This window comes from Felis catus, chromosome A2 (assembly GCF_018350175.1).
Source record: "Felis catus isolate Fca126 chromosome A2, F.catus_Fca126_mat1.0, whole genome shotgun sequence".
Taxonomy (NCBI): domain Eukaryota; kingdom Metazoa; phylum Chordata; class Mammalia; order Carnivora; family Felidae; genus Felis; species Felis catus.
Genome location: NC_058369.1, coordinates 139,489,596 through 139,513,581, shown reverse-complemented (window position 1 = coordinate 139,513,581; position 23,986 = coordinate 139,489,596). Strand labels below are relative to the sequence as shown.

Sequence of the window (23,986 nt, the reverse complement as noted above, 5' to 3'; positions counted from 1 at the left end):
ATTAAAACTGCTAATGACACTCTTTGATGTGGGTCATTTAATTTATATGAAATGTTATTCATGAGTATTTAAGTTTAACTAGAAATATCTGTGTGAGTAAAGATGCCAATCTCACTTTCCATTTAAGATTCAAGCTACAAGATATTTATTCTAATGAGCTTTAACGTAACATTTGTTCTTATGAGGACACACCTCAACTGTAACATTCTTTCAGTAATCAGCTCCCTGTGTAAAATTCTTCAGTGGCTTCCCCAGTGGAATCAGAATGATATTCAGTTATTTCATCAAGGGCTATAAGACCCTCTATGACCTGGTCCCCCACCTGCCTCTGGGGTCCTCTCCAACGTCCCCTACTACTAGGCTCAGGCCCACACTGGTCTTCTGCTCCTCCTTCCAAGAGGCTCCATCAGTGTCACCTTGGGGCCTTGGCTCTTGACGTTTCTTCTGGCCACCTGCCTCCTTCCCATTGCTTTGGTACTTCCTGTGACAATCCTTCCCTGACCATGGTAACTAAAAGTACCAGCTCATCCCACCACATCACTATTCTTTGGCCTCTTGCCAGCTTTATGGCACTTAGCACTTTCTGAAAATCCTTACTTATGTATTTGTCTTACATGTTTTTAGTTGGTCGTCCCTCATCAGAATGTGAGCCCTGCAAAGGCAAGGTGGTCTGACTTAATGCAGTGTTATGCCTCAGTGCAAAGAACAGCAGTAAGTCCCCCCAAACTTAAAGTTGCCTGTGCCCCAAAATATTTGTTCAATGAATTCACCGCTATGACTAGTATAAATTCATGTAGTTTATTTATAATCTTAATGTCACAAGCAAAAAAACCAAAAAACCAAAAAACAAACCCAAAAAAACAAACAAAAACCAACAGAACCATCCAAAAGCAACAACGTGCATAGTAAGGACTAGCCCCCTGCTGGGATCGTATAAGCCTTTGACAAGAGGACACGATCAAGACAACACAAGAATGTCTTCTAGTGAGAACAGGTGGTACTGGAGGAAGATGACTGTGTGTCGAATCCAATGTCGAGGGGGCCTGAGCCAGGTTCACCTCCTGGAAAGCGGAAAGAGTACAACCGACTAGGAACAATGGGAGGGATGAGGGCCACAGGTCTCGTGATCAACTGTCCCACTGAAAGTCTCCACTGGAGCCCATGTGAAGCCAGACTGGAGCAGAAACTAGTGGGCAAGTTTGGTAGCATGTTCTGACACAATAGGAAAACACTGGGTTTGATACCTCTTTTAAGATCACAGAGTTAAATCTCTTTGATTCCTCTAAAATGTGGTTACACAAGCTGGTAAAGGGGTTTCTATTTATTTTTCAATGAATCTTAGAGTTGTAAAATGTCTTAAGGAACCTGGTGCAACATCACCACAGACAGAAGAATTTGTTGGATAGCATCTCTGACATAGAAAGATCATCTCCGGTGACAAGGAGTCCTTTATGAGGACACCTTTAGTTGCCACATATTGCTTTCTCGTCCTAACTGAAAACTCATTCTAAGTACCTCTAAATGGTACTGCAAGAGGAGGCCATCCCATTCCACTGTTAGGCCTCCTGCTGTTATTTTTTTTTTGGTATCAAGCCAAAAATCTATCTCCCTGTTACTTTGAGATCTTGGCTCTATTTCTGTACCTGACAGGTTTTATTTAGCTAATGGTGCCCAAGATCTTTCAGTACTTACATGCTATCTATCTATGGCCCTCACCCCTTTTGACTTTCTTCTTGAAGTTTATACTCCACAAATACAAACAAGTCGTAGATCTCTAAATATGACTTGTCCTGTCCTCACTTTCTCCTCCCTGCTTCAAACATGGTTCTCCTGACCAAAATGCCTTACTCACGAGTACTATCTTCCATAAAGGCAGCTCAATGGTATCTTCTCCGTGAAAAAGCCTTTCATTTCTGGGGCACCTGGGTGGCTCAGTTGGTTAAGCATCCAACTCTTAATTTCAGCTCAGGTCATGATCTCACAGTTTGTGAGACCGAGTCCTGTGTTGCGTTCTACGCTGACAGAGCGGAGCCTGCTTGGAAGTCTCTCTCTCTGCCCCTCCCCTGCTTTCTCTTTCTCTCTCTCAAAATAAATGAATCAACTTAAAGCAAAAAAAGCCTCTCATTCCTAAGCTGCCTCTAGCATTCCAGTTTCTCTGTTTTCACTGCACCCAACACAAACTTTGATTCATCTTCACCTTTACAAAGACTATTTTGAAAAATATGTTTAATTAATCCAAGGATGGCCTTCACTTCTGAACTCTCTGCTAGATGATTTTAAATATATATATTTTTTTACTGATTGTTAGTTAGGGTAATTATCTTGCAATATATTTGTTTTGTGCCTATATCCTCATTATATTTTTTAAAAGATGGGGCCATGTCTTCTGATTTATGTAAGCCCAACTCTGAAAACAGTGCCATGGTGTTAATGATTAGATGGATTTCCAGTAGCAAGTAAATCCCACCAACCATAAGCTACTCAGCTGCATCCCAGACTTCTTGCCTACCTGTGCTTCAAATGGGATAACTTAAAATCTCAAGATATTTGGGAAGGAGAAGTGAAATATATATAGCTAGAGGAAGATGGATGGATGGACGGGTGGATGGGTGGCTGGCTGGATAAGTAGATAGAGGATGGCTCTGAGAAAATGGGAAGAAGGCAGCCCTCATGGAATAGAAAACGGTAAGTTGAAACTTATTGGTATTAGGGTTTAACATGGTAAATATTCATTGTAGGATCTGGGTAAATACCAACTCTACTCTTTTTAGCTATGTAAACAAATATGTGTTGTTTAAGCAAATAAGTGGTCCATTAGTGTTATTTGCATAACAAAAGAACACTATAAAATCATACCAAAAAACTTGTAAGTGGGAAAAATCAAAATTAAAATAGTGTAGGATAAAGCTTTGAGGAAAGTCACACGTATTATATTCAGTCCACTTTATAGTGCAGTTCTACCTAGGAAGTGACATTCGACTTAAGAGGCAGCATGGTCATGGGAGGCCTCCGTTTTGGGTTGGTAGCTACCCTGTGTGACTCACAAATTTGAATTTCAGACCATGAGAGAATTCATATTGCTCTTCCTCCCTCTCCCCAAAGCCAAAACAATTGTCTATGGGAAGTTCTTTTTTATACTGTTTTTGATGGAGTGCCATTTTGTTGATTATGCCTTTGATAGTTTTTAGATTTTAACTCTTAAAAAAGCTCTCAAAAATTTGCCCTTTGTCTTCTTTAAAAAGAACTTTTTGAAAATCTTCCTTACTGAAGTCATTTTGTATCTTAGAAACTTACGACTTGGCTCATGTAAATTCTACCTTAAAACATCTGGAAAATAATTTCAGGGCACATTATTTAATGTATGACAAGATTCAATATCTATAGTCCATCTGTTCTGTATAAGCAGTGAATGTCTTCACGTCTATGTGCTAAGTGTTGATAACTATGTCTCTTGCTAATTATCACTCAGCCATAATGAAAAAAGTGATGACTGTTTTAAACTTGTAGACATAGGTCCTATCAATCAATGTTAATCTGATTATTTGATTTACACCTTTTCATCACAGTAAGTATTTGGAATTAAAAGCTAGAAATGTATTTCCATTTTTTGGATCCTTATACAAATATAAAACCATATTTATTCATTATGCTGCATTCATCACAGAAACTCTAAAGAAGCTCGGACTGCAATCTTAAAGATGATCTAGTGAACCTTCCCCCGAAATGCACAGACAGGAAAACCAGTTCCCAGGTGGATAAGTGACATGCCCAAGACCACGTAACAAATGCCAGGCAGAAATGGGGAAGGGATCCAGATTTGTTCTGTCTTCCGACTACAACATGCTTTCTCTTGAGGCTTACACAAAACCTCAGGGACCGCTTTGAATTGGGTAAAGAGACAAAGAAAAAAAAAGACTTATTATACCACTTTACAGTAATTTTTCATCCTAAGAAATTAGATTAGAAAAACATTTAAATATATCAGCTTGGAAAAACTCATAAGGACCATGTTACTATGAGGACTTTTGTGGGTATGCCATTCTATTTTGAACTTTTCCACACAGGCTGTGCTTTCCACAAAGGTCTAAAATGTTTCCATACTGGCTAGTGAAATCATATTGTTTACAAATGGGTCTACATCAAAATTTGAATATATTCACAAAAACCCCGAAGAAGGAACTAATATAGTCATCTTGTGTTGCACCAACTAATACCCCTGGTGTATCCCTGATCTAAAAAGTTACATTTTGAAGTGAATTAATTTCAAATGGATGTGAGGACAGAGGTGTTAAATTTTGAAATGGGTAAGTAAAAGAGTGACAGATTTTATCAGAATGTTTGACAGATAGATATAAAATATATACATAAAATCATCAGAGCGCTCATTTTTTAAGCTAACGCACTCTGTGTTCAAGGTACATAAAGTGTTATTTGTGAGGAAAAGAGAAACATCTTGTTGGTGAAGGTCAAATTAGTATTTTTCAACTAGTAATTTTATCTTTTTTCTCCACATAATACAGATGAGATAATCCATTATTAATAGAAAATAAATACCATTCCAGATTTTAATTTTCCATGAAATATCAAATCCTATTAAATAAGACACTTTCAAATCTACAAAAAATAAACTTGAAATACTAAGTAACAAAGATCAAAACTCTCATTCTTATTTCAGTCTTAAGATTGACATTTCTATTGGAAATTTATTCTAACACTCTTTACTGTGAAGTAGAATTTGGGCTTACTTTCCATCTTATTTAAAAAAATTTTACCTCTAATTCCAAATAACTTCAAACATTGGTTTGCCAGGGAAAATCAGATTAAATATAAGCCAGTAATCTGAACACATCAAGGTTGATAAAAAGTTTGGCCAACAAACCGAGTGGGGAGTATGGAGAAAAGCAATATGAATTCTTGTTGAAAAAACATGTATAAATCATGTACTGTGTTCACGGTCCTCTGCTGAGCATGGAATCTTCTGTAGAAAGAGTCATTGGCAATTATAGGAACCAGTGAAGAAAGCAGCTTTGTTTGCATCATGTTATGGACAAAATAGACCACCAACTCACATATGGTAACAAAAGTATGATCTGTTCTGTTACTGCAGTTTACTCTTTTCTGTAAAGTTGTTGGATATGAAATACAGTTCATCATGAAAACATTCTACCTTAGTCCACCGTGTCCAACTACATGCAACTGCCTGCCCCAGGCCTGTCTCAGACACACCCAGCTTACTCCTGCTTCCTGTTCCTTCCACCTGCTGTGTTCCTGCCTGAAAAGCTGTCTCCTTTATCTCCACTTTCTGAACCCTATCCAGTGCAAGCCCAGCATTTTACATTTACTCTGCTCATCCTGGCCTATCAAGATCCTTTGTTCCCTGACCACTCTTAACATTAGTGATTTCAGCTGTCGTGTGTATACTTGCGTATAGTAGGTTATACATTTTTCATAGAAAATTCTCAATAAGCATGAATTTCTCAAGGATAGTGACTCTCATTCATTCATCCGTTTTTGATATTTTCCATAGTAGTCAACATGGTACTAGGCACATGAGAAACAGTCCTTAAAAATGGCAAATATTTTTGAATAAACTGAGAGAATATGTTTTAGGATAACACATAAAGAGATAAAGAGTGGCCATATGAGCTTACAGAGAGACATTACTAAACAAAAAGGAATTAATTATAGATCTTCTGAACAAAATTCTCTTTTAAAACGAAGCAATAAATTACAAAGCTAGGATTCCTTATATCATCGTAAAGTTTTTGTTTTTCAAGACACAGTTATAATAGTTACACTGACTTACACTGTTTCTCCAGTAAACTTCCTAATTTGAAGCGTGTTCTGAATGCCATGGGATGGGAAGCTTACGGTGAGTGCAACCGTCTTTGTCCTTTAAAAGTTTTAATAGGATACAGGGGTGCCTGGGTGGTTCAGTCAGTTAAGCGTCCAACTCTTGATTCTGGGTCAGGTCATGATCTCACGGTTCCTGAGATGGGGCCCGTGTCGGGCTCTGAACTCATAGTGCAGAGTCTACTTGGGATTCTCTCCCTCCCTCTCTCTCTGTCCCTCCCCTGCTTGCACATGTGCACTCTCTCTCTCTTTCTTTCTCTCTCAAAATAAAAACATTAAAATCAATAAACAAAAGTTTTAATAGGGTATTGATGACAGCAAAACTATATCTTATCCTCAAGGCAAGCTATAATTAACTTTAGAATTCTATGCATCTTAATATGGTCAACTTTATTTTCTAATTATATTAATATTTTAATTGCTTGATTTTTACTCTTGTGTATGGGGCTATCGGTTTTTGCTATTAGCATGCAGCTGATGTGCATCTTGTACAAAATCCACAATTATAAACAAACCATGTTTTTACTATAGCAAAAACTATGTTTTTTCTAAATAATAACTTTTGAAATTGTAACAGCTGGAGCATTTAAGCTGAGAAGCTTAGATTTATGTTAAGTGCTATGATAACATTTGAAGGTTAATTAGATTACTATGAAAGTACAACTGTCAAAATACTGTATTAAATATTAACTAAGCCAGGGTTCCTCCATTTTACCCTTTAATTGTTTCACTGGTGTATGAAAAACAATCAAGTATTATATTATTATGTCTTTGGATTTACAAATTCACCTAATTCATCGTTACCTGGATAAATTAACGGTAGCTCTCAAGGAAAAAGAATGTGAATATGCTTTGAAGAACTTTCAGGTAAAACAAAAAAAAAAAACACAGGCAAAATCTGAGCTCTATGAAATACATTTCTAAAACAAGCATTCAACTTACCTCCAGTAGATGAGAATACCCACAAGAACCACTAGACAGATAAAAGTCAGGGCTGACACGATCACGAGGGGTATAACTGCCTTCTTCTCGGATTCCAACCCCTCAGCTAGACCAATACGAGATTCATGGCTACTATTACTGGCCTCTGTAGTCAGAGAAAATCGAGAGAGTTGATATTTAAGCTTAAGGAAAAGGCACAACATTTTTCAACTGAGTATTTGCAACCTTCATTGTTGTTATTTTCCTTTAAAATTTCAAATCTATGATACAAAGAATGTCTATGATTATAAGCCAATTTGAGTAAAACAAAGCTTAAAAAGTAAGGCTGAAGAACTTAGAATGTCCCAACAGAGATGAGCACCTAGGGACGGGTGCTGTGGCAGGAAGTGAGCATAATACTGCCTTGAAAAGCTTATTAAAAGGGAAATAGAAGTATTAAAATAAGAAAATAAAAGAAGTATTAAAATAAGTTTTTAAATAAAATAGCCAGGAAAAACAATGCTACTTACTGTACCATATATAATCTTGAGTTTCCAAACTTAATCTGAATACAAGGTTTCTAATCCTGCAATTAAATAAATAGCTAGGAGCAATTAATAATTTCATAAAGAGAGAATCTTAGGAAAACCTTCTTACATTAGGATAGCCATTCACCCAGAAAACTATTTACACTGTAAATACAGGTTGCTTTTGAAGTGTTACTTTGAATGCCTTTCTTATCAACTATTTTTCTCTATCAAAAAAAAAATACGGGGTGCCTGGGTGGCTCAGTCAGTTAATCATCTGATCTTGGTTTCAGCTCAGGTTTTGATCTTGTGAGTTCGAGCCCCGCACTGGGCACCATACTGATCATGTGGAGCCTGCTTGGGATTCTCTCTCTCCCTCTCTCTCGGTCCCTCCCCTGCCTGCACACACTCACGCTCTCAAAATAGATAAATGAACTTAAAAAAAAAAAGAAAAATAATATTGCATGGGAACTGAAGGAGTACATAGGTTGAAGAAATTCTTTTCAAATATGCAAGTGTAAATTATGGAAAAGCTTGAAGTCTGTTCTTGGGTTAATTTCAAAAGATGGAAAATGACTATATCTGTGACCAACTGCGTGCATTAGTATTCTAGCACTTTCAAAATCATTGCAACTGGAGCTAACCTTCCAAGTTGTTCAAAAGAGTTTCAGAACTTCAGTGTATCAGTGGCCAGTCACAATGCTTCCCTTCTACACTGAGGTGTGTGCAGGGGGGAAGCACGACAAGGGCACATCAGAACTGCTCTGCCATGGTGACATACTGACACTGTTGCAAAGTAAAAGCCCTCATCGCGTCCGCCTGCAGAAGTTCTGGAAGAGCTCTTTAAGTAGAACATTTCAGTTCCCCATGAGAGTCTACATTGCTTTCTACATAGCTGGCACATTAGGTTCTTTTATACCAACTATCTTACTTTAGCGATAAGGGGAACAAAAGGAATTGATTTAATGTAAAGATTTACAAATAAATTTGAGAGTAACAAATTCATGAACACAGCACTGAGGTAGAGCTAATGGCAGAGGACTTAAGGTTTAAAACAGTAGCTTCCTTCTGAAAGACGATACACAAAGGGTCAAAAATTTAACCCACTCGTATGAGAAATGTATCAATCGACAAATGATACTCATATTTCCTTAGACATTTTTTCTTATAATTCTGAATGATTTGCCTGAAAAGAGTAGAATGCAAAGGGATGACTAAAAATCACAAAACTGAATAACAAGTGGAAATATTGTAAATCCATTGATCCCTGAGCTGTAGTTCATATTCTTGTGAGAGAAGCCCAGGCTTTAGTTTCTACTGTTACTCATTTGCTCTGGTCATTACACATTGCAACGAGGCTCATCTCGAAGCCTAAATAATCTGATGGTGAATGCACTGAGTTTCCTTATAAAATTTAGGAAACCATCTTGTTTTAATACATAATTGTCTTCACACTTTTTCTATTATAACTATTATTATCTAAATGGAAAATTTGTGGCTGAACAATGAAATAATCCACTTAGAAAAGCCCCTGGTACCTAGAAATTACCAATAGTGGTTCATATCATTATCAACATCAGTCATTCTTGAAATGTGATTGCCAGAATACTGGCATTGGCAACACCTGGAATTTGTTAGAAATGCGAATTTTGCGCCCCATGCCGACCATCACAAATCTGCTGAATCAGAAACTCTGTGGACAAGGCCCAACAGCCTGTGTTTTAACAAATCTTCCAGGTGATTTTGATCCATATTAAAGTTTGAGACCAATAATGTACATCAATTTATACACAAAGTGTGCTTATATAATCACACGGGTCTTCAATGACCACAAATCTTTATAGAAATTTGTATATAGGTGTATATATGTATGTATGTGTGTGTGTAGATACATGCATTTTCATTTATGTATATGTATGAGCATACATATATATGAGATATGTCTGATCATACATGTGATATATATGTAAGATATATAACACATAAAATATGTAACAAATTACCATATATATCACACATTGTATACATATATGCACACACATATAATCTTGTAATATAGACTTTACTCATAAGTTCTCTGGGAGGTCTGATTTTAAAATAAACCCTTTCATTGAGGAGTCAGAGTGATAAATCCATGCTAACTACATATTATGAAATCTAGGTATTTTATACAAGATGAGGTACCACATGAAATTGTGGCACTATTGGTAGAGTATGCAACTTTTGATCTTAGGGTCGTGAGTTTGAGCCCCAAGTTGGGTGTAGAGATTATTTTAAAAAATAAAGAAGGAATAAAATATACCCAAATTAAAAAAAATTATATAAAAAAAGAAAGTACAGACAATCAACTGGTTCTTTTACATACTATAATGAGGAGCTAGTTGTATTGATTTTTATATTCATTAGTTGAGGCTAAAATATCTATTTTGACATGGTTCAGTAGTGTATATGAGCTACCTAAATAAGACAAGAATCTACTTGATTGGTAAACAAAGATAAGATGAATACTTTCAAATACATTTTTAGAATAAAACAGTATAATTTTGGTATTACAAATTAAGCATTATATATATCTCATTGTCCTCAATTATGAAAGCATAGTCTCTAAGAGACAGACACCAATAACACGTTTGCAGTGTTAGTTTGTGTCAACTCCCTATGTGACCTTGATCACATACTTTAGTATCTCTGGGTCTCAGTTTATGCATTCACAAATTGCAGATACTAATGTTGGCCTTACCTCTACTGTTTTAGGGAACGTGTCTTATAAAATACTCTACATTCTAGAAGTACATAATAAAATAATAAGTTTCAAAATTAGTCTGTATGCATTTGATAAAGAGGCACATTCAACTATTTTATAAGACAGAGTACATACGATTTTTTACAGATGCAGTTTTTAAAACAGGCAAGAATTTTCCCCTAATCTTGTTTGATCTCACTCCATTAATTGTGTTACCTGATGATATTGGAAGGTATATTTCTACTGTTTTGTCCTCATCAGTGGGAGAACATACACTTAATAATTAATCAGATTAGCACATTGAAAAGAAATTGCTAAGTTTCAGTCAATAATTCTGGGTTTGGCATTTTGTAATATATATAGTTTCTCCCTGATAGCATAACTTAGTAAGAACATACTGACGATATCACTGTCTAGTAAGATAAAATAAAAAGGATGAACTCCTCATACGTCTTTAAATCTAATAAAAATTTTTTAAAAAACCCCACGTACTATAATTGAAGCCAGATAACAATTCATATATATGGCAACACTAATGAATATAGTGACCTACGGATTCATTATTCATTCTCACATAGCAGAGTGTAAGTGTTTAAACTGGAATGCAATGTTAAATAGGTATCAAGTCAGAATGTAGAAAAACTTCTATCAAAATGCACAAACTTTTAATTGCTGCTGCACTGAAGGAAAAATACAACTAATTCAAGAGATGGAAATGACAAAGAGAAAAAAATATGCTAATTAGACTGGTATCTATGATCTGGCTTATAAATATCCGCTTTTATGCAATAAGACTGCAAGATGCTACCTTGATCTATCTTTTGACTAATTACATTAAGATTTAAATATTTTTGTTGTTAATTTAAAAAATGCCTTAAAATTTAATAAAAGCAAGTTGTAAAATTCTTATGATCAATTCCATGAAATTATCTAGTATTTCATATGCTTAATGGTTTTCAATTTCCCTTTTTCTCCCCACTGGCATTTAAAGCAAACATCTGTATTATATATGTTGCAAGTAATCTGCTCTAAGAAACATCTGGCTTCTAAACTAATTTGCATAAAATACATTAACAAATGAAATGCATTTCTACAGAAAATGGTCTAGTGTTTTACATCTTGTCATACAATACCTATACATACTATGCATATTAATGACCATTATTTAACTTCTTAGAAAGGGTTGTCTAACCGCGAGTACAAAGTAGAATGCATCTTGTTAGTTCACACTGCCCTCTTTAGGCAACATTAAGGTAATCAAACAGAGGCAATTTTAAAAAATGAAAACGTTCTTTAAAGAAAATCTTACCATTAACTCTCAAAACTCAGAAAGAGAACTTTTTTTAAAAGTTTAAAGTTCCAGGCTGACGTGGATGTGCAAATTACCACATCTTTTCCATCGGGTGGGTCAGAGAGGTGTTTTGTATCATACTACTATCGGAGTTTAATAATTCATTTTATAATTCAATGAAATTAGTTTACAACTTATTTTAGAACACAAAATGAAAACTATCTAAAAACAACACACTCCCATCTATCATTTAAAAAGCAGTATACTAAAAACGCATTACGCACACTTAAGTGCTCCCACGTGTAACTGGCAGCTCACAGAACATGAAAAGTTGACAATAAAAACCATTTTATCCATCCACTAACCAAAACATGTCGAATATTCATTTGAAATAATGAGTAAAATCATACTTTAAAAACCGTGAATGGATTTGTTGAACGTCTTGATTAAGAAATATAACGATGTGCCACTTTACCAACTTTCTCTTTTCACGATTTTTCTATTTTTTGAGGAAGAAAACCACCACACCTCAGTCTATCTCTTGGATCCATAACTAACCTGCCTCTGAAATGTTGAACACTTCTGAGTGCCTGCTAGTCACAGTCGGGGTTGAGGACTGTGGGGATCCAGGAGTTATTTCTGAGTCGGCTGCTTCCAGGACCCCATCAACATCTCTTTCGTTAACGTCTGGAAAACTGAAATCTGTGGAAGTCTCGTTATCATTAAGGTTATCTGAGACAGCTTGCCCTGATCCACTCTCTTCATCACCTGCAACAAGTACCCATGCTTCCGATTCTGGGGTGAAAGGAAGCAGGGCATTACCGGTCTGAATGTCATTTTCCTGTCTTCCATCACTGGGGTTTGGGGGTAGCACATTTGTTGGTGGTGATTTATCAGGACTTCTGTCCGTATCGGTCTGACTGTCTGATATTACACCTGTGACTTTATTTTCTTCTTTAGAGTTTTCAGATAGTGAATATGAGGTTGGATTAGTCTGATCCACAAGATTGTTGTCTTGGGTGTCTGAATCATTCATTACCTTTTCCTCTGATTCTCTATAGGAGGAGCATGCCATACACTTATTTATGGATAAGCCATCTCTATCTCTGTCATCATAATCATCATCATAATCATCAAGATCACCATCGTCACCACCACCCACTAAATCACCATCAGATCTGGCACTCTGAATGAGCTCGGAAGTTGTTTCAGAAGGAAACAGGAACTTGGTTGTGGTTACAGAACCATCTTTGTTGGGAGAAACAGCTGTAATGGAAACGTACGCATTTCCTAAAGGAACAGAACCATCAGCAGTTACAAGTGTGTCAGAAACTGCTGGAATACCAGCAAATACCTCATCAGTGAGAGACCCCTTGGTGGAGGTGAAAACTTCATCAGAATATAGAGGCTTATCTGTAAGTGTGTTTGGTGGTACATCGATTGATAAAACAGGAGTAGCAAACGCATGCCTTCCTTTCGGGGGAAAGGCATGGCTAACCTCCAAATTGGTAGTTTGGAACAACTCATCATTACTGTACAACGAAGGCACCACTTGCTGGGAACTTTCGCTCTTAAGCAAAACTGGTTCAGAGTATTTCTCACTCGCGTAAGAAATGGTTAACCCTTGAAGCGAAGCAGCATGCACATTAGAAGTAGGCGATACATCAACAACTGGTGCAGATGTAGAGTGCAGCATGTTTTCCCTTGAGGCAGAATTTGAGGCCATGAGATGCAATACCGTAGAACTAATCTGCTCAACCTTGGGGGTTTCAACCAATAGTGGATCACTAGGCACAGGTGGAAGAGCAGTTTTAAGCAATGTGTCAACATCAGAAGCCTGAAAGGAAGGTTGCAGCAACATTTCAGTATTAAAAGAAGCGGAGGGCTCATATAATAAGAGCTGAGTTGAAGGAGGTAACATTTCACTAGAAGCGGGGTCAGAGGAGGCTGGCTCTGAGCTCGCCCTACGCACGGGTTTAAGCGAGGTGTCACCAAATGCTTGAGATACAGCACGTGTAGGCTGAACTGAAAAGTTATTCTCTGGCACGTGACTAATCTCCTGATCAAAAACCTCAGTGGCGGGATGAGCAAGAGACCCTGGAAGTATGCCCTCTGTGCTAGAAAAGGAAACGGGGGATTCTTGTAAAGATACGTTTGACTTATTTATCTCATCATACAGGCCGGGCATGACTGTGCTTTCAGAATGGTAAACCATCTCACTGAATGAGGAAATCTGCAGTTCAGTCTCATTTCCATATAGTATGTCACTTTTAGAAAGCGGCTTATTATCATCACCAAACACAGATGCCGTATATGTAAATTCAGCTACAGAAACAGGTGAAGAAATGTTAAGGGCTGTCAGACCATCTGTGTCAGGTAAAAGAAATTCACTATCAGTGGAGGCTCCAGACCACTCCCCATCCCCAGAGAGGCCATGAGGCGGCAGCAGCAATGACGCGGTTGGGGTTATGAACGAAGACTCAGGCACTGGAATGTGGCTAGGGCTGCTAAATAAGGAAGCCTGATGCGATACACCAACAGGACCATGCACAGGTACTGCGGAACTGTAAGGAACAGTGAAGAAGTGTTGGGAGCCCTCATTATTAGATAAGGCATAGGAAGGTTCGGGCCCTGAAGAACGTGCATGCATCACGACATCGCTGCTGGGCGGTTCAACTTGAGAAAACATATGCGTTTTATAAAGGACACCAGATTCACTACCACCAAATCCCAATGTCTCTGAAGCAGCATGAGCAGTGGTCTGATGCAACATCACATCAGAATATTGAGCAAGGCTGGGCTCTAACAGCACATCACCCCCAGCCACTGGCAGAGAAGCATGCAGGGACAGCTTATCACTCTCAACAGCTGAAGTAACTTGTGGAAGGATTTGAGAAACTGTATACAGATGGCGAAACGATTCACTACTGAAGGAAGCAGAGGAAAATGGAAGCAAAGGTGCACCATCATAGGAAGACAGGATGGATTCAAATGACACATCAACACCAGGAAATACAGGCGTAGCATGCAAGGCCGAATCACTACTTGAAGCAGCAGGGGTAGTGTTGAGGATCTGATTGTCAAGCAACAAAGGGGTGACTAGAGGAAAGACTTCACTACTGTAGAAAGGTTGAAGAGGTGTCTCACCATTGTATACCGGTTGAGTTGTCTGCGAGTGTACCATGTTGACGGTGGGGACCGAATCTTGTTGTCCAGAGGATGGAGTAAAAGCATGAGGCGTTACCTCAGTCGGGAAGTAGGCAAAGGTAGAATAAGGTGGCATCTCCAGATCTGTGCCTGGGGGACCCTGTGACACCAGGGGGCCTGGAGACGAGGACTCAGCTGTCTTCTCAGATTCATCAACGTGTATCTTGGCGTAATTAGTCTGGAGAAAGCTCTCTCTACCTGATCCAACATCGGGTTGTGTTATCACATCTGGAGTGCTAGCAAACCACACATTTCCATCAATGGAAGGATCCTTTAGAGATTCTTCCGAACCTGACGAGGCTGAATCTTCTGAAGCATTTCTTGTAGATTCTGGTAGAAGGACACGATATGTGATTGTCTCTGGGTTTTCTGAAGAAAACACAAACCCATGGGATATTTTCTCAGAGATGAATGGCATAGCAGAAGTTGCCGGACTGGAGCCTGAAGAATCGTCAGCTCCGGTATCGAACTTGAAGCTTGTCAATAAACTCTCTTCCTCACTGATATCAGTAGACACCTCTTGGGATTCTGTTATAGAAACTGTATTTAAAGATTCCACAGTCCCAGTCAAGTTCTTCTGCAGAAATCTGAGAATCGTTTTAGAGCTGTCATTTAAAGAGGCTGAAGCGCCTTCCAGGGTGTGAGGTGGCATTTTAGTCACAGTCTGTGAAGTCAAAGAAAAATGTTTTTGGGGGGCTAATCCAGTGACTGGTTGGGACGTGGAATCTAAAGATTTGTTGGGGATATCACCCTTCCCAGAGAACTCACTTCCTCTTGTTGGGGATCGGTTAGTCTTGGCCTCATTGTATTTAGTCCCTACACGATTGTAGTTTGTTGTCGTAGGAATCCGGGGTTCCTTTCTCCTTATTTGGTTTGTGGCACTGTCTCTACCAGGATTCACAACAGTGTCTTCTTCAGTGTCTTTTCCCTCTTCTTCCTCCTTTGAAAAGCAAACAAGAGTTAATGAAACATAAGGAAATAAAAAAATGAATTCTTAACAATATCTTATGCTGCTGTTAATCTTCACTTGTGGGATCTTGGGAACGTCTCCTCATAAAGCACCATCTCACAGAGGCCATGCCTCTATCCTATAGCCTTTATCATCCACATTCTAGGGACACTAATTAAACTTAATGAAAACACCTTATTTATGGCTGCCTTTATTTTAATGCTGTGGAAGTAATTAAATTAATAGATACCACAGCTTTGAAAGAAAGGCGTACTATAATGTATTTATTTACAGTGTTATTTAACATCGTATTTATTTTGTTTTATGTTTCTCTGTTCAGTTCATCTGGCAACAAGCTAAAGAGCAATTAGCTTCTTACAATAGGAAATGAAACAATTTATTTCAAAGATCTAATTACTTTCAGATTCAGAATATTTCACTGTATATATTCAGAAAAAAATCACAATTTTTAAGCCATCATAAGAGGAAGATTTAGGACTAGAAGAAGTTTGGGTTTTTCATTTTGTTTTAAATATTTTCCACTCAAGACACAGGCAGACATTCTAAAGACAAACTGTCAAAGTATGCTTCTAGTACTAGTTATTTGATTCTGTGTTTTCCTTAGAAACATCATTCAGGTGACCCAGTCTTTTGGGAACACTCAGTCACTGAAATGGCTCAGGAGCGGTCTGAAGAGAGGTCAATCAAGACCCAGGTTTTCTGTTTTTTTCTTCTTTTTTAACTCTGCATTTTATAATACATCAAACCATATGCTTAGAAAACTAAATTGCCAAAGCTATCAAGACACGGTATTTTTAGTTCACATAGAATATGACTTTTCTCAGTTTGCTAGCATTATCATTTATTAGATCTTTTACTTTTTTATTTTTATTTATTAATTTTTTTTTAATGTTTATTTATTTTGAGGAGAGAGAGAGAGACAGAGCGGGAGTGGGGGAGGGCCAGAGAGAGAGGGAGACACAGAATCCGAAGCAGGCTCCAGGCTCCGAGCTGTCAGCACAGAACCAGACACGGGGCTCGAACTCACAAACCACAAGATCGTGACCTGAGCCAAAGTCAGACACTTAACCGACTGGGCCACCCAGGTGCCCCTCATTTATTAGCTGTTTTAAAGTCATGTCCCTAAAAAGAAGAAAAAATGTACAGATTGGTAAGAAATTGACTGATATCAGTAGAAAGAATCTGAATCTTAAACCACGTTCAGATTTCTCTCTCTCTCTGCCCTTCCTCCACTTGTGCTCTCTATCTTAAAATAAATAAATAAATAAACTTAAAAAAAACAAACAAACCATGCTCAGATAACTCTCAGAATGTGATGAAAACAATGCACCATTCATTAATCCCACCTAACCAAACCTTGTAGATCTCTAGAAGGCATATGATCTCATGTCAACACCTCAAGAACAGATCATTCCTGCTCTATGATTACTTTGTACATACCTGAAACCACAAATATTTTAATGTATACTGCTTCCTATCATTTTTTATGAAGTTATTGTGACTCTTCCACTATGGTTTTGATCTGTGTCTCACCTGTTATCCTTCACAGCTTCCATTAAAAAAACTTTTACTATAAAGGCCTTGATCACCCTGGAGATACTTTGTCCTTCAAAGTAATGCATTTTTATTTGAGAACAATCTGAGAAACATCGCCCAAACTATTCACTTCCACATTCAGTTTTAAAAGCCATTACAGGGGCGCCTAGGTGGCTCGGTCAGTTAAGCGGCCGACGTCGGCTCAGGTCATGATCTCGCGGTCCGTGAGTTTGAGCCCCGCATCGGGCTCTGTGCTGACAGCTCAGAGCCTGGAGCCTGTTTCCGATTCTGTGTCTCCCTCTCTCTCTGACCCTCCCCCGTTCATGCTCTGTCTCTCTCTGTCTCAAAAATAAATAAACGTTTAAAAAAATTAAAAAAATAAGTAAATAAAAGCCATTACAGACACATTCCATGTATCTGTTTTGCCAACCTCCATCATTCATTCCTGCAGGAATCAATGGTAGTGGGTAGTGTTATGGGCTAAGTGTTTGTGCCCTCCCCCCCCATTCCTATATTGAAATCCTACCGCTTGAAGTGATGATATTAAGAAGTGGGGACTTTGGGAGGTATCTGGGACTCGATGAGGTCATAAGCACGGAGCCTTCATGAATGGGCTTGGTGCCCTGACAGGAAGAGTCACGAGAGAGCTTGTTTCTTCTGTTCTGCTCTCTGCCATGTGAAAATACAATGAGAAGCTGGCAGTCTGCCACCCAGTGATCACTTCTAGGTATATGCCTATCCACGTGCACATGCACATGGGCACACATGCACACCCACCCACACACAAATATCCTTGGCAGAATTTTGTGAACTCTTTCAAAGGTGGACTGCTCACTTTGCTAAAATAACCCTTTGCCAGACAGAACCGCCATAAGATACATAAACTATTGAGATAATTATACATGTGAAAACAATCTAATTAGTATTTATTGCCAGATAATAGTTATTACACTCTCTGATCTTATACACACATATGTGCATATGCATACATTTGTACTACATTAGGAATAGCATCTGGATTTAACATATAATCTCAGTTAAGATGAACAGTATATTTGGGCTTAGGATGAAACAGAAGATACATCAGTCATTATTTCTTTATTTTAGAAATTAAGACAATGTTAGAATTTATAAATATTCTCTTTTTTAATGTTTATTCATTTTTGAGAGAGAGAGAGAGAGAGAGAGAGAGAGAGAGAGAGAGCGCAAGTGGGGAAGGGGCAGAGAGTGTGGGACACAGAATCCGAAGCAGACTCCAGGTTCTGAGCTGTCAGCACAGAGGCCCATGAGGGGCTCATACCCATGAATGGTGAGATCATAACCTGAGCTGAAGTCGAATGCCTAGCCAACTGAGCCACCTAGGTGCCCCTATAAATATTCTCAAATACCTATTTACTTACAGGACATTATACTAGCAATAGACACTTATCATATGACTAATCCAAACACAAATATTTGGACAGAATACATACAACTTATGTTTTGGCTCATATTTGTTATCAATCTGTCAACCACTGGTTAAGTTAATTATAAATCAACTGTAGAAATACTAAGAATTGGTTAAATGTTGTTTTAATCTTTTAGAAAAGCTTGAACACTGAAGAAAATTCTGATTTATAGCTATAGTTTATAGCTATAATTATCTTTAATGTTAATTTTTTTCATTATCACCAACCCTTTTCCATCTGTTACTTTTATTATACTATCAAAGTGACATCCAACTCTTGATGAAAGAATCATGTACGTCGATTATATCACTATCTATAAAGCTCAACAACTAACCCTACAACGAATAATGCAACATGAACTTTGATTAATGTAACATCTGAAACCTAACCAACAATTGAAAAAAGGCTTTTTAATTTTAAAACATTTTAATATAAAAATAGCTATAATACCTTGACTATTTCTTCAGTTCCAATTAATTCAGGGAAGAGGTCCAGCTCTACAAAATTAGAAACAAAATTATTAAAATGTTTATTCGATTATTTCAGCTGTGTGGATCTACCTTTGGATGGAAAGAGGGAAGGGGGAGAAAAAAAAAGACTTGTTAGCTTTGAAAATACAGAATTTCCAAAAATAAAAATTAAAGATTTGTGTTTCAACACTTCTGAACACTACGTAACACACCACAACATAAGCCTATATGAAACAGCATTCAAAAACTTCGTTTCTATCCTCTAATCCAACTCCCTTCCCCTCCCCTCTCCCCTCTCCAGGTGTGATTGAAGCTAAGAAGGGAAAGGGGGGCAGGCTGAGTATAAAAAACCTAAATAGTTTTTCATCAGCATAGATGATAACTGGGGAAATGCCAGGGATTAGGAGGAGAATTGACAGGATTTGTTTTCTTACTCAGCTACTTATTCTTTCAGTTCCTCTTCTGGTGGAGGGCCCAATGATTTTTTCTACACTGTGAATTTGAGCTGATGCTTATATGTACACAGGGTGCTGCACCAAACAGACAGTGCCTTCCAGCAGGTCCAACCTGGCTGGCCACAGGAAGGACTGACCAGAGGGATCTGGTTCCTTCTCGCCAGGGAAACTTAGCTGTGCTCCCGCAAAGATCTGGCCAGGGTCAGTCAAGTCTGCTGTTCCCAATGACCAAAATCCGTTTATTTCCAGTACATGGATGTCTCAATCCTAAAACAAACCCTATCAGTAATGTGAGGAAAGATTAGGAGCTGGGTCCCTCTCTCCAACAAGGAATCTAGCCCAATGTCAAATTACCAAGGGGCCACCTGCAGAAGCACTGTTCCTCATGCTTCACCTGTGCCATGTAGGACTTGGGTTTAACTAAGCGTTACTGCAGGATTCCTTCTCTCAGTCTTATTATTTCATCGACTCTCACTCCATCTCCAAAATTCATGCTCTTTACTACCCCAATGCTGCTTATGTTCTATGTTTTATACCTCTAGGTATCCTCAGAAGAAATGCATACTCTATAAAGTTTTCAAAGGCAAAACTGAACTAACATGAAATGTTTATTAAATCCAGGCCTGTATTATGATAGATTTTACTGAATCTGCTTTTAACAGAAAATTCCCAGATACTAAGAAATGTAAAGCCATAAAATGTGGTCCTGTGTGTGGATTCCATTTCGAGGAGAATTCGGGACGAATTTAGAAGTGAAGTCACGCTCTCAAGTGAACTTAGATAAAATTAATACTCTTGACTACTTAGCTATCTCAAAGTTACTTACCCTGAACAATGTTAATTTAGCCCTGAATTAAATTTTAACATTAGATTTTTTTTTTCTTGTTGAAACTGACCGTGAAAGAGTTTGGAAACCTTTATTTGGATCATTAATGTTCTCCATTTCCTATGTTTTGTTTTTCATGTTCTTTATTCTTCACATTTTCAAATTAAAGTGATTTCAAACAGTCTGAAACATTTGTATCTCTATAACCTCTACGGAAACAAATACATGTGAGTTGAAAGATGAGATGCAACTAAACTGTAAAAGACAAATAAGAAATTTCAATATGATTTTCTATAAACTACAGTTAAGAGAAGTTCATGCACATGAAAACCTTCAAATTCAGCATGTGAGACAATACATAATTTGTTGAAAGGCTTTTATTTATTTTTTAATGTTTACTTATTTTTGAAAGAGAGTGATAGAGCATGAGTGGGGAGGGGCAGAGAGAGAGGGAGACACAGAATCTGAAACAGGCTCCAGGCTCTGAGTTGTCAGCACAGAGACCGACGGGGGCTTGAACTCATGAACCACAAGATCACGACCTGAGCCGAAGTCAGATGCCCAACCGACTGAACCACCTAGGCGCCCCTTTATTGAAATGCTTTGAAATGGAGTCATACCTTTTCATGTACTTTTAAAATATTTTAATGTTAATAAGGGCAAGTTATAACAAATATTTATTAGTGATACATATATTATACTGTAGATTTTTCTCTGTTAAGAGGCTATGGGAAAAAAACTCAGTGATAATCCGTTCTCTTCAACGTGCTTAAGGAAATATTTTAAAATTAAAAACAAACAAGGGAACAAAAACAAAAACATGGTCTAACTTTACCTAACTTGATATTTTTAATAAGCAGAAGTAATTTTCTTATTGACTATCAAGGCTGGCATAGGGTACATATAATTATCACATTGAGGACTGATTTCCCTATTACTGCATTTAATTTATTTTTATCCATTTACTGCAGCATAAATTAACTATATGGACTCTGGTTCCTATTAAGTTAAAATATGTGATTTTACCAGTACTTTTCCCTCAAAGAGCATCAGTGAGTTCTACTGAAACTGGCTTTGCTGTTTACTGAAGTAAGAGATAAGACGTCTTCTGGCCCGCTTTGGAGCCTAGAGGCAAAATGTATGGGTCCAAGCAGTCCTTTGGTCCCTCTTTGCTTCATGGCACTCTCCTGGGTGAACACCCCAAGTCTTGGTGTCTTCGTATCTGTAAGTATTAACCCTCTTTGAAGGATCTTCACTTTGGTTTCTTATTAGATTATTTGAATTGACTAAAATTCTGTGGTTGCCCAGGAGCAATTCAATATGCCTTTCCCCCATACAATCCAGAGCTCTCCTGCTGAGCCTCTTCAGAACAATTCTGAAGTAAAATAATTTCACAAATTTTCTTTCTATCTACCCGGAGATTCTGAGGCCATACTTCTGAGTCTGAGAGTTCATAGCACCCAAGGTGTAGCTCTGGTGGTCGGCACAAGATCGCATACTCCGAACCCTTTGGCCTGCTGGTTCCTCACAAATAACCGATATTTTGGTCACCACTGATCGGACTCAGGCATTACTGACATACTAAGTAGTTAAGCAACTATACTGCTTTATAGACGTCTCACTCACTTGGTCAAAATAGACTGCATGAAGCCTACAAAACGTGTAACAGTAAAGACTGTTAATTCTTTTTTTTTTTTTTTGTCAGTGAACATATAAAATTCACGTATGTGTGACAACTCAGCAAAAGCTATTGGTTCATTCTGGTTTTGTTTTGGAGCACATGTAATGCCACATTTTCTACAAGAGCATGTTAGTACCACATTAATATTCCATAACACAAAAAAGCAACACTGACATGGGTTGGCAAGCAAGGCTTATTTAATTGTTTAAAGGAAAGCCAAGTCTCACAGGCAAAAAGTCAAAGCAACATAGACTACAGTCTCTTCAAACTGTGATTTTAAATATTATTGTAACACCCATGGCATAGGGTGGTACAGGCAGAACAAGGACAGATGTATAGTGATTTAACAAACACAATTGTTAAATAACTGAAAAGCACGCACCAACAGAAAAATGTGTTGATCTAATTCACCACACATGTAAATTTAACACATATAACTATCAAGGCTCTAAAATACGTACTTAAATAATATCCTCTATAATTGTATAATAGTTAACTATATTATAGATTTTAAAATGACACGATTATTTTAGTTACAATGACATAAATTATGGATTATTTTTTCATAAATATAATTTTCTATAAAGTATTTGCAAAGACTAGCACTTCAGTTTAACCTTAAAATGGTTTCCTGGACAAATTTAAATGGTTTCTTAATATGCATTTATGCATGGATTTTAAAATAGCAATTTATAGTAATATTCATGGATGCCAATTTTATGGTGATACTGTTGTACACAGCAAGTGTAATTAAAATGCACAAGCAATAATCAGATTAGCTAAAGTTAAGGGCGCAATTTGGGAGATTGAGTTTTCCTTCATGGATATTGATTAACATATGTGAAATCCACAACTGAAAGAATGAGGGCAGTTATAAATAACCTCCTTCATTTCTTTTTAACAAAAGCAAAGGACAATACAGTGTTTAGAAAAAAGCCTATCCAAAATAATAAAATATAACTCACTAGGGTACATTACAATGTTACTAAGGGAATGAACAACATAATTAACAGGATGAAATGGTACTAATAAAAACCATGAAATAAACAGCAAACTCAAGAGTCACTTACATCTCTATTAGCCACATAAATCGTAAGATTCTTGCGGGCACCATCACACTAAACCTCAAGACAGTACTTTTTTTCAAAACTTTTACTGTGACGTATTGACTGTAGAAGTATTTAAAATAATGTAATTTTGGTAACAAATTGAAAATACATGAATTGAAATGCCATTGCAGCCTTTTAGATCAGAAAAAAAATAAGATCTAAAGGAACAAATGTTTTCTTTATGAAACATGAGAAGACTCCAAACTTTGGGTAAATTGGCTTTTGATGAAGGACTTTTTGGTAGGAATAACTGAGGAATAAGCCATCTAAGTTTTTAACCTTTGCTTTTAAGAGGAATATCGTAGTGAAACATCAAATCAAACACTATCTTTTACTAAAAACATTATTACTGTACAAAACGCTTTAAGGGACTGAGACATCCATGGAGATCAAATGGTATGCTCAAACTAAAATCTCATTAGCTCAATAGTGTCCCCAGCCTTTGAATAAATGGAAACCAAGTGTAATATTTATTATTTTGTACAAATGTGAAAGTGCTACAAATGATACAAGAATGTTGTACTTTGTGCCAGTGTAGACTCAGTCTAAAAGGATCACTCAGAAACCACTTCTGTAGAAAATAGATATTTGATCTGTTTTTCTTTATGCAATAAACATCTCAAAAAGGAAAAAACAAAAAAATTCAGAAAGTTTAAAACTTGGCAGAGTGGATACAGTGAGAAAGAGCGTAACATAAATAACTACAATTATTTTTTGTAAACTCCTGGGAAATTGTTTTATGTGCAGAAATGAGAGTAGTATAATTAAACCAACGTAGTAAACGAAATGAATGTATTTAATATAATCCACATCCTGAAATACACAATAGGATTAGAGGAGATTTTTATGCCACATTTCATCAATTCACATGTGATACTGGCCAATATGGTGAATGATGCCCTGCTAAAGATGTGAATTTCTAGGTGGATCCATATGGGGAATGTTGCAG

General features: G+C 37.3%; 1 protein-coding gene across 5 annotated transcripts in view; it reads right to left on the bottom strand.

Annotated features, from left to right (window-relative positions):
* The window catches only part of PTPRZ1 (protein tyrosine phosphatase receptor type Z1), a 186,839-nt gene that overhangs the window by 34,064 nt on the left and 128,789 nt on the right, over positions 1 to 23,986 (bottom strand). For 3 of the 5 annotated variants that reach the window (XM_023250521.2, XM_023250522.2, XM_023250523.2), the window contains 3 exons: positions 18,947 to 18,993; positions 11,894 to 15,482; positions 6,796 to 6,940 (listed from right to left, as the gene is read on the bottom strand). In XM_023250521.2, the coding sequence (XP_023106289.2) occupies positions 6,796 to 6,940; positions 11,894 to 15,482; positions 18,947 to 18,993 (3,781 nt within the window). The remainder of the gene's footprint in view (positions 1 to 6,795; positions 6,941 to 11,893; positions 15,483 to 18,946; positions 18,994 to 23,986) is intronic. The other 2 variants (XM_045052659.1, XM_045052660.1) reach the window with 1 other exon arrangement.